Source organism: Fusarium poae, chromosome 2 (assembly GCF_019609905.1).
Source record: "Fusarium poae strain DAOMC 252244 chromosome 2, whole genome shotgun sequence".
NCBI classification, from domain to species: Eukaryota; Fungi; Ascomycota; class Sordariomycetes; order Hypocreales; family Nectriaceae; genus Fusarium; species Fusarium poae.
The window spans coordinates 451,592-462,787 of record NC_058400.1 but is presented as its reverse complement, the minus strand read 5'-3'; the positions used below and the strand labels follow the sequence as shown (position 1 = coordinate 462,787).

Below are 11,196 nucleotides of genomic sequence, written 5' to 3'. Positions count from 1 at the left end.
ACACTTATTCTACAAACTCCTCTATCCTCCTAAGGTCTCTATGTCTGTAATCTTGGCTCGTAACGACTCTAAAAGACCCATTGCACTTGAAGGACTTTTCCCTTCGACTTTCTGGCCCTTTAGCATTTCCAACAAGGCTTGCCCTTCTGTACATCCAAGCAATAGAGATTTATCACTGGGTTGATCCACACTTGTCTCTTTCGAGATACGGCAGTCGTCTGGGAGTTCTAAAGCCGTCTCAATAGGTCTGATCTTGTGTTGCATCAACTGTGCAAACGACCGACCCAGAATATTTTTTGGTGTCGGAATCACAAACCCGCTCAGAGAGATCCCCGGTGTCGAGTCCAGTATGAAATTCCTCACGGCTGGATTACTTGATGCTTGATCCAGCACGTATGAGAAAATGTTGTGGTATATACAGACAAGCTGTAGATAACAAGAGATGGCAGTCAACATGTAAGAAATGTTGATCTCTTTTGGAAGGGCCGAAACTTCAACTCGCTCTCTGCGATCCATGTTCATCCGCAATGTCGCGAGAACATGTTCAAATTCCGCAATAATCTCAAAAGTGCCGATCAGTGGGTTGAATATCCGACTGGCCTCGCATAGTGACTCGGGACTTTGGAAACTATAAGACACGCTTTCCAGCTTCAAGACAGATGTGATGTCCCACGATGAAGACTGCAGCTGGACCAGATGCTTCGAAAGATTATGTTGAAGTCCAGCCAACTGAAGACCTGGGTCGCGGATTTCATTGCGGATCTGACAGGGGAATAGACCGGTTGGCGCGGCAAAGTCTCTGGGGTCCGACCAGGCAGTGCACGGAGGTGGAGGCTCAACCCTGGTCGATTCTGCATAACTTAGGAGGGAACTGGGGATCTCGGGGACTTGATCATTTCCGTTGCCGAACATGTCAATGTTGCCCCAATCGATGTTCATGTCGAAAAGACTTTCTATATTGTCTTCAGAAGACGATGTAAGCGAGCCATTCCGTGTTGCTGAGATGGAGTCGCTATCGTCAAGTATCAAGGTTGGCGCGGGCGTAGGTGTTTGGGTCATGGTGTTGGTTGGACTTCGTCTGTTAGAAGAGTTGCCCCGTCCAGAGGGTCGACCTGGTGTCTTTCTCAAGTTGACGATGCATTCTTCCTGAGATTGAGAGCATCTCAGACATGAGTCGGTTGTACTTCCAGGCTCGCGAATGCATTTGAGCTTCTGGCCTCTGCAACGCTCACAAGCGGATCGTCGTTTCAACATAGTTGATTATGGAGTTTTGACAGATGATTAGATAAAAGAAAACTGAGTCAAGTAGTAAGATGCCAAGATAAGATGTTTATCATTACAACTCAGAATGCCAACAGCGATAATAAATGTTTGGTGGTACAATACGGACCCCCATGTCGTCAAGGTCAGGGTACGTAACGACATACTCGGTAGTTGTCGTGTGGTGCGCGAAATGCCGAAGACAGGTTGTTTTGGTTGTTCCTGTAGCTGCGCCCGTCAGGTCACTCATAGTTACTCAAACTTTGAATCTCCTTTTGGTCAAAATAGAGGACCGTTGCAAAAGACCCCATTACCCTGCGATGCGTCTCCTGACAATAAACTACCTCATCATGTTAGACTCACAAGGGCACTCGGGCTTGATCGACCAGATACATGGACCTGTGATGCCGATCTTCAAAATTCCACGCACTGACTGCGAAAACAAGCTCAACCAAGATTACTACAATTGAAGTAAGCATTATTGCACAGCCGCACAGACAGGGATGGTAGATATTATCCAGTTCACCTGCATGATCTGGCGAATGTTACGGAGTAGAAAAGGGCCAACACAAGCCCCTGTCTATCAGGATGCCGATCGTCCATGTTATGGAGTTAACGGGGACTAAACTTTCGTGTGGAGGAAAGAGTACATCTGGGAAAATAAGGTTTAATTAACTGTGTTGTCTCTTTACCTCTGAGATGTCGCAACTTGCAATCACGGAAGATCTATCAGGCCTGTCAGTTTCATTGTGCTCCGCCCGGTAGTGACTTCACGTAACGCTCGCTTGGTTAGTCTAGTCTGAGGTCAAGGACCAGCTAAGTATATTGGTGGCTTGATAAAAGAGACTACCACTCTGAGAACATGGTTTGTCATTTTCAACGTATTGTGATCCTTGTTTTGGTGGATAGCATCTGAAAATACTACATTTTCTGGAAGCATAAAATTATTGTTCCATACCGCCAAAAGCGTAATCGAATACGAAGTCGGAACAATTATCGTTCCGCTTTTTGTTCCGCATGTCGTTCCGTTTGACGTTCCTGTTGATATCTGATGACGACTTGTACTGGCCGGGCGCTAGGGACAGGGGGTAGCGGCCCGTTCCTAGCATCATCAGGGGGTATCGCGCCAGGTTAGCTTGATATCTCGCGCTAAGACAGTGGAGAATAGACTTTCAATAACGGCGAGGGATTCTATCCTGTAAATCTCTGCTCCTTCAAGATTTGTGTTTCAGTTCAATGTAGATCTTGACCAGATATTCAAGTAAAACTAACTTTTGAACCGGTACCCGAAGTGTGAAAAGAGGAAACGTTGCGAATCGATTTGCAGACGTTGATCTACCGGGAGAACAAATCCCTGATCCCGATCAAATACCCACTAGACAACAAGGTTGTTTACCTTGGGTCTTGTCCGGTGGGATACTATTCGTAGAAAAGATGAGCTTGATTCGTGCCGTGCTTCCGCCTTGACGTGGACTTCAAACTCACAATTCAAGTTAACGCCATCTGGATCCTACGCTACGTGCTAAGAGGTCTCGGCATGCTTACGCGAAAAGCTTGGTTGGTCCCATGTCCGGGTAGACGGACGTGCTCTGTCGGTGTATGAAGCTAATTCTGTCGTCCTTTCAGCCCTTTCCGATTACTGCAGCACTCTGGAAAATTCAAGCCCGGAGATATCCGCAGGTTTTTGGTGGATATGTTCGCGATGATGCAGACCACGTCAGGGAACGCTTATCGACGGTAACTATTTGTTTTAGGAAATGACTCATTGCCGACATGAGTGAGACATGATCGAACATTCCAGTTGATTGTGGTAAAAGATTTTATTTTTTCCTACCCTAGATACAGTAAAGTGACTGAACCCGAAGGTCGGTATGTTCCTTGGAGTAGTTGTTGCCTCATTCAGCAAAGCCCCTTATAAATTGCTTACCTTTGGGGCCCAACCAATACGTCAATAGATAGGCGCCAGTGTGGTTGGTTGATGGAAGAAAAGTAAGGGTTACATCCCGAGAAACGGTCGACATGGCACAACATTGGTCCGTTACTGAGGAACTGCGGTTGACGAGCAAGCTCCAGCCTTCACTGAAGTTGAATAAAGAAAGACATGAAACAAGTAAATACTAGAAACGACTATCTTTAGGAAATAAAAGTTAACAGTGTGTTTGAGGCTCATTGCTTGTAACTGGAAGACTATGTATACAGGATCAACATTTACTGTTGAGCTTACGGTACAATATTCTTGTAATAAGTCATCTATTTTCTCTTTCACATGACAACATTTGAAAATAAAATTAGGAGCTCGTATCATGTTTGCAAGGTACGGAGCAACAGGAGATGTAATAGGCAAGCGAGCTATAGTAACAAACTGTTTTTGTAAATGAATGTGATTGAAACCTGCTGTTAGATTAAGTCTTTTCAAGATTGGGCGTCAATAAATCACAACGAAAGCGTATTCGAAAGGAAGGTAATTTTGATTCAATCTGACTAGCTAGTAAACAAGGAAACCACCGCCACCTTTATCCTCCAAACTCACAACCATCCGCTATCTCAGCCCTGAAGCCCAAACTCAGAAACTGGCCTGAAGCTCTTGCGCCATTCCACCGGAAAGTGTCGTCTGCTGCTTCTGGATGACGTGGGGCATCTCGTACATGGCGTACTTCTTGGTGTACCACTGCTTGGCACTTGACTCATCCTCATCACTGTCCTTGAACTCAGTCGAGTCAGAAGCACGAAGGAAGTAAGAGATGGAGTATCGGTCCTCAATCTGAATTCCACCGAGGGGCAAGACACGGTGGAGAGCAGACTTGAAACGCTTGCCGGAGAGGAAGCGGAGTGTGTCGCCAACGTTGACGATGGCGTGGCCAGGTCGAGGTTCAACGTACTCCCAGGCACCATCAGCAGGGGAGAAGACTTGGAGTCCCCACTGAGGGGCGTGAAGGATCGTCAAAGATCCGATGTCTGTGTGCATGTTCTGACCGACCTTGTTGGGATCCTGGGCTCCAGGAGGGTAGTGGAGGAAGTAAAGGGTGCTCTTGGAGCGCTGATCATCATGATGAAAGTTTTCTAGTCTATCGTAGCCCTTGAGCTCAAGGCCGTCCGAGAGACAGTCGAGGAGGAGCTTGGAGATGAAGTGGCAGGCCGAAGTAAAGCGGTCAAAGAGTTGAATGTTGTCCGAGACTACATCAGGAAGGGCCCATCGTCCATCAAGCTCACTCTTGCCAATCTAAGTTTGTTAAACAGGTATATACATAACTGTGGAGAAAAGCAAATCTTACCTTGAGAGCCTCGAACCCATCCTTCTTGTCCTCGATGGAACCAGACTGATTACCCACAGCCTTGAATCTGTTTCAAGCCCGTTAGTTGTGGTCCACCGATGTTACATCGGAGACTTACCCATGTGCAAGGGAGACAGTGGGGGTCTCGAGCTTCTTCTCGACAGGCTGCTTGAACCATTCCTTGGTGGTGGCGTCGATGGTTTGGAGGTCGACCCAGAACTTCTGGGAAGCGGCGCTCTTGAGGTCAAGATAGAAAAATCCGTCTTTTTCACAAGACTCGATAAGGCGCTTCACCTCAGTCTCATCCTTGTCAAAGAGCTTGTCAAAGGTGATAGTACTGAGTCCAGCAGTGCGAACATTTTCGTACTCAGCAGGGCGTGTAGGGCGGCTAGAGGCTGAGACAGTCATTTTGAAGAATTGGATGATTGTATGTTTGAGTACTTGAAAGTCTTGTGGATTGGATGTGATGTTGTGATTGTTGTGAGTGATGAGATATTATTTCGCTGGATGTGAAGTCAAATTATATATCAATGAGGCCGTTCATATCATGGTGAGGTTCTCAAACAAGGTTCTCCGATGTATTCGTTCGGCTTCTCCAACCTCTCATTCTTCCGTAATACGTAGCGAACAATAGTACGATCAACGAAGACTGTCAACCGGAGAATTTTGCATGAGACATGAACGCGCCATCAAGTCCCGGTACTTGGATTGGACACATTGAAGTTACGGCCTTTCGGTGGAAAAAAGCGAGCAAGGGTCAGATGAAACTATCGGAGTGATCTCCCAACTCGGGAGACGTGTCCCTGATGCACAATCTCTCGAAACGCTTTCCGACACGTCGAGGATCCTGGTTTAGGTTGTAGGCCCCTGCATTGAAGAAAGCTTCGCCAGGATCGACAAACGTGCACGTATGTTTCTCGATCCGACATCTGAAAGGTCGCATGATACTGCGGGTAGTTCACAGTCTCTGCAAACTCCATGTATAGATAGTTTCAGGACTAGTAGCTAGTTTTCTGGCACGATCGCATTCGGCGATTACTTCTGGCAGCATTGTTCACCGAACCTTGAAAATGAAGTAATACGCGGTATTGTGAGCATACATTTAGGCTATCTGATGACTATCTTCATGGTCACAACGTAGAACAGGTGTCGCGAGATTGATATGTACTTTGGACGTCTTTGACATAATAAGTATTTGTTGCACCACTTCTTCGCGATAACTTGGAAAAGGTCACGAGTGAGAATTACAAAGTACATTTTGTACCAAGAAGACAATGACGAGGTATGCTCGACATACTGCCTCACCTCACAAGCAAGAGAGATAAGAGATGTACAAGTAACCAATGTTCGTCTGCTAACTCTAACATGCACCAGTGACTAGTTCAATGCTGTGCGCCAGGGCCTTCAACCATTGCAATCTGAACACCCTTCATCCCTTCAAACTCCTTGTGGTCCTTCATTCCTAGGTTCTTCCCAAAGAGAGGCATCTTGTCCGTGGTAAGAAGCATGACACGTCTCAGATGTGGCCAACTTTTCAAAACCTCGTTGAGGATCCCAAGCATCCAACGACTGTGTCCACCTCCTTGATGCTCTGGCAAGATATACACATCCGTGAGATATCCAAATGTTACACCGTCTGTGATGACTCTCACCAGTCCAACCTGCTCAAGCTGTTCAGTATTATTGTCTATATATCATACATCGTCAGTTATCTCCTTTTTAATTGCATGTCGACCTTTACATACCCAAAGATTTGTTGTCTGCATTCGTAAATGTGGACTTTTTGTGATAGAGGCCAAAACAGATTGAGCTCCGAAGGGCATTCCAGAGTGCATCTCTTGGTAGGTCTCCGGCCCACCAGACCATGTCCGAGCTCAATGCAGCATTGATCGCATCGACCTGGAGAAGATCCGGGTCAGTTGACACCAGGTAATCACCACGAGTCCAGTTTTGTGGCTGAGTAATATTCATCATGGTTGAATTATGTTATGACAAGGATACCGGCGACATTACGCGGGGAGAAAGTAAGTAGGACATGAGGTTGTCTAAATATGTATTTTCAGGGAACATAATTCCTCGAAACAATTGGTCAATTCATGCATCGGAAGAACGATATCTCGGCGAGAATAGTTCCGAATGTTCAAGGTTCGGTATGTGCAACGCTTACCTCCGACCCTGTCGGCATTTGAAGTCTGCAGGGGTCACTATGTCGGTTCATTTCATCGGTCTTGTATCTCCGGTAAACAAGCCAATTGCCGAACTCCCATGCAGTGAGAACGTAAGTGTTCCAGTTAGCATCACTCAGGCAGTTTCGAGAATAGGTGTTAATCTCATGAAACATGAAGTAGTTGTGGCAGTAGACATGAAGAATAATGTGAGACCCTAAAATGATCAATACCGTTCGGAAACGTACCTCAACGGGTAAAAACTATAAAAATGGTTCTTATTTCTGTTCGATTACCCAAGTGTATCATCGCTATTCAGTTAACTTCAGGCGGCATTGATATAATTAATTGATTTCATTCTACGTCAATTTACCCTACATCCCCGCTCAAAAATGGATAACGGACTCTCCAGAAGACATGAAATCTCAGAGGTAAGCGAGGCCGGTCATAGCTTGTGTAGTACGAAGCTTACACCTTGATTCAGCTCCTGCAACTAGTCGACAGCACAACAACAAGAGCATTCCACAATTCTTGTGGAAGCCCAAAGTCTGACTGTCGCGATGACAGCAAACCTCTGAAACGATATGAGGAGCTTTTCGGTAGCTTCTCAGCAGAGGGCCTTGGATCTGCTGGCTTCAAAGATGCCATTGATCTTATAAGCCGCAACTCGGTTGACAACGCATCGCCTTCTTTCTTGGGCAAACTCGTGTCGGCCCCTTCAGCACCCGGTATCGCTGCAGATTTATTCCTGTCCATCTTGAACAACAACGGACATGTTCAACGAGCAGGTCCAGCTCTCACAGCGATTGAGAAGCATACCAGTCTTGAGTTGGCCAAGCTTTTTGATCTCCAAGGCCCACATGCGGGAGGTGTCACTGTTCCTGGTGGAGCTGCTGGAAATCTCATGGCTATGCTTGTTGCACGAAACATTATTGCTCCAGAGTCCAAGCAACGAGGTCTTACTCCTGGCGAGTATGCTGTCTTTGTTTCAGAAACCGCTCATTATTCAGTTTCCAACTCTGCCAATGTCATCGGGCTTGGGAATGACTCTATTGTTCGCATTCCTACACTGGACAATGGGGCTATGGATCCCGATGCCCTCCAGCGCGCCGTTGAGCAAGCTACCCAGGATGGCAAGAAACCATTGTTGATCGCGGCCACGTCTGGAAGTACAGTCAACGGAGCTTTTGATCCCCTTGACAAGATAGGCGAGATTGCCCATAGAGTTGGGGCTTGGTTCCACGTCGATGCTTGCTGGGGAGGAGGTGTTGTGTTCTCCGACAAGCTGAAGCACTTGATGAAGGGTAGCCATCTTGCGGATTCTATCGCTTTCAACCCTCACAAGCTACTGGGAGTACCACTCGTGTGTGCATTCCTTTTAGTGAATGACCTGCGAACTCTATGGCTTGCCAACAAGCTCAACGCTGGCTACCTATTTCATGACGATAGCCCCAAGCAGAACGCGGACGGTACTGGCGACGATGGAAGTGTGGAGAAGAAGGATTGGAGACAGTCCAAGCTTCTTGATACCGCGCCTGACGTCAGGAAGATCAACGATCTCGCTTCCTTGACGATCCAGTGCTCTCGTCGACACGACGGAACCAAGATGTTTCTTCACTGGCTTTACTACGGCACAGCAGGTATTGCCCGAGAAGTCGAGCAGGCGGTCGACAGCGCTAAACATCTTGCCTATCTTGTAAGAGATCACCCGCACTTTGAGTTGATCTGGCAACCTGAAGAGGTTTTCGCCCAGGTCTGCTTCTACTGGAAGTCATCGTCCACTGCGGACAAGTCTGGGCAGGAGCTGGCAGACGTCAACAGTCGCAATACGCGAGCTCTATTCCAGGGAATTGAGGAAATGGGTTGGAAGGTAGACTTTGCTCCTGGTAAGGTCAAGGGAGAGTTTCTTCGTATTGCCTGTAACCGGTTGACTACGCGTGAGACGGTGGAGAAGATAGTTTCGGAACTTGTTGAGTTGGGCGAATCTCTAGGCCTATAGATCGATGAAAGTTGGGTCAACAATTCTTTGCAGCGCTAGTTCCTGATTTAGTACATTTATGCAAGTTATTTCCCTATATCTACTAAAAATCTTAACAATCCCTTTTTATCTGTGTAGTTCCTGGATTTCAAAACCATACTACCGAACTTGATCACACCACATGAGTTCCTTACGTTTTCGTAGTAATTGTGCAATACCATTTCACAGCTGCCGTAAAATATGTCCGTCTTTGGACAGATGACAAAGGACTTTCCCTGCAGAATGGAAATTATCTCCAAGTCCGGAATTGCTGTCGCTAAAGAAGGTTTCGTGCATGTCTTCGGAAAATCGGAGCGTTGACGTTCTGATAATGCTCCGAGGCAGGGTTCGGGTGGAGCATTTCGACTACCGAAATAATGATTGTCTGCTTGGAAATCCTTTTCGTAACGAAAGCTACCTTAAAAGCCGTATCTAGTAGCTAGTATCCTCCAACCATTATTTGGTTCCAGAAGAGTGAATTGAAAGCTTGGAATGAACTCATTATTGTTGCATCGCTTCAATTTATGAAACCTAATTTATTTGTCAATACGGACAGCCGAGTCCCCTGCACAAGCCTCGAGTGAAAGCGATGTTCCCTCAACAGGAACATGATGCTGATTCCGAAATGGTTCATCCAGCCCTCCAGGAAATCAAATCAGAACAACAGGAAACCAGAGCAGACGGCGTGCTCAGTTCTGGTGAGATCAGTGATGGTGAAGTGGCACGGGACGTTTCCCCACCACCAGACGGAGGTTGGCAGGCTTGGTTATGCAGTATTTCACCCACCCATTAACGAGAGTCTTAGCTAATACCGCTTATCCAGCTTTATGTGGCCATTTTCTCTTTATGAATACATGGGGTTTCATCAACAGCTTTGGTATCTTCCAAACGTACTACACAACGTTTCTCCAACGCGACCCGTCTGATATCTCCTGGATCGGTTCTATCCAAGTTTTCCTCAGTTTCTTTATTGGTGCCTTTGTTGGCAGGTACATTGATTCAGGACATCTACGTTTAGTTCTGTCCTGCGGTACAGTTCTAGTACTCGTCGGTATCTTTACCGCCTCCCTCTCCACCCAGTACTGGCAGTTACTTCTTTCGCAAGGAATTTGCTGTGGACTAGGCAACGGCTTCCTCGTCACCCCTGCAGTGTCTGTCACTTCTACTTACTTTGATAAACGGCGTTCGCTGGCTATTGGAATTTCAACCTGTGGCTCTGTCACTGGGGCACTTGTATTCAATGCCATGGCTAGACAGCTATTACCTACTGCCGGGTTTGGCTGGACGATGCGTGCGATTGGATTTGTGCAAGCAGCTACACTCTTGTTTGTCGTTGTGTGCATGAAGACAAGACTTCCTCCCACCAAGTCTGGCAGGCTGGTTGAATGGGTTGCTTTCAAGCAACTTGATTACACATTTTTCACCATTGGGATGTTCTTTGTAGGTCCATATCCTCATAACTTCTTTTGTATAAAATTCTAATTCTTCATTCCAGAACTTCTGGGCTGTCTTCTTTGGGTATTACTACATCGCTTCCTACAGCCGCGACATCATCAACCCAACTCTTACCTACACAGACTCATTGAATCTCCTTCTCATTCTCAATGGAGTCGGTGTTTTCGGTCGCATGATAGCAAATCACTATGCCGACACATTTGGACCCTTGGAATTGTTGATACCGTCATGTCTAGTGGCTGCTATTGCCATGTTTTCGTGGATTGCTGTTCATACCCCTACTCATGCATATGTATGGACAGTTTTCTACGGTATCATCGGCGGTAGCATTCTGAGTCTATTCCCGGCTGGGATCTCAAGCTTGACTACTGATTTATCCACTAGAGGCGCATACATTGGGATGAATTTTTCCATCATCAGTTTTGCAACCCTTTCGGGTAATCCTATTGCGGGTGCAATAATCACGGCCATGGGAGGGAGGTATCTTGGTGCGCAACTGTTTATGGGCAGTAGTTTTATTGTCGGTACTGCATTTATTGTAGCAGCCAAGACTTATCATGTTAGATAGGCTAGCTAGTCTAGATTAGCTAAAAGTTACACTATTTTTCTTCCCATACTTAGTCGAACACTAAGGCGGAGTTGTAAGCGTGTCTACCAAAGGGTCAAAGTTCTTAACGAAATTCCAGCTGAACTTTGAACTACCTTTTTGGATCCAGTGCATGACTTGGCCAAAGCGATGGTGCCCGAATGTCGCGTTCTAGAACCAAATTGTCATCCCGGACATCGGTGACTGGTTGTCAGACAGCACCGCATATTGATGATTTTTCGAGTTAGTGAAGTATTGGACCAATCGATTCATTCCCTCGAAAATATCCTAGCAAGAAATCTGTAGTTCTTTTGGTCAGTATTCGCAAGTGGAGGTGCGGCTGATCGGTGTAGTCCAGGATGTCACCTCGTATATGTATAGTAAGCGGGCTTTACAACATGTCAGCATGCACTCCTCTCCAACTTAGCCAGTATGCTTAAA

At 46.4% G+C, this 11,196-nt stretch overlaps 5 protein-coding genes across 5 annotated transcripts; 2 read left to right on the top strand and 3 right to left on the bottom strand.

Annotated features, from left to right (window-relative positions):
• Positions 1–21: 21 nt before the first annotated feature.
• Positions 22–1,254, bottom strand: FPOAC1_004075 (uncharacterized protein; the record flags this gene model as incomplete). The annotated part of the gene is made up of 1 exon (XM_044848630.1): positions 22–1,254. One exon carries the CDS (start codon positions 1,252–1,254, stop codon positions 22–24), a length of 1,233 nt encoding a protein of 410 aa, XP_044707340.1.
• Positions 1,255–3,823: 2,569 nt separating this feature from the next.
• Positions 3,824–4,940, bottom strand: FPOAC1_004074 (uncharacterized protein; the record flags this gene model as incomplete). The annotated part of the gene is made up of 3 exons (XM_044848629.1): positions 3,824–4,480; positions 4,533–4,599; positions 4,651–4,940. 3 exons carry the CDS (start codon positions 4,938–4,940, stop codon positions 3,824–3,826), a joined length of 1,014 nt encoding a protein of 337 aa, XP_044707339.1.
• Positions 4,941–5,914: 974 nt separating this feature from the next.
• Positions 5,915–6,506, bottom strand: FPOAC1_004073 (uncharacterized protein; the record flags this gene model as incomplete). The annotated part of the gene is made up of 2 exons (XM_044848628.1): positions 5,915–6,219; positions 6,278–6,506. The coding sequence occupies 2 exons, from the start codon at positions 6,504–6,506 to the stop codon at positions 5,915–5,917; spliced, it is 534 nt and encodes a 177-aa protein (XP_044707338.1).
• A 583-nt stretch (positions 6,507–7,089) lies between these two features.
• Positions 7,090–8,696, top strand: FPOAC1_004072 (uncharacterized protein; the record flags this gene model as incomplete). The annotated part of the gene is made up of 2 exons (XM_044848627.1): positions 7,090–7,128; positions 7,182–8,696. The coding sequence occupies 2 exons, from the start codon at positions 7,090–7,092 to the stop codon at positions 8,694–8,696; spliced, it is 1,554 nt and encodes a 517-aa protein (XP_044707337.1).
• Positions 8,697–9,303: 607 nt separating this feature from the next.
• On the top strand, positions 9,304–10,737 carry FPOAC1_004071 (uncharacterized protein; the record flags this gene model as incomplete). Its single annotated transcript, XM_044848626.1, has 3 exons — positions 9,304–9,466; positions 9,538–10,154; positions 10,210–10,737. The coding sequence occupies 3 exons, from the start codon at positions 9,304–9,306 to the stop codon at positions 10,735–10,737; spliced, it is 1,308 nt and encodes a 435-aa protein (XP_044707336.1).
• Positions 10,738–11,196: the final 459 nt, after the last annotated feature.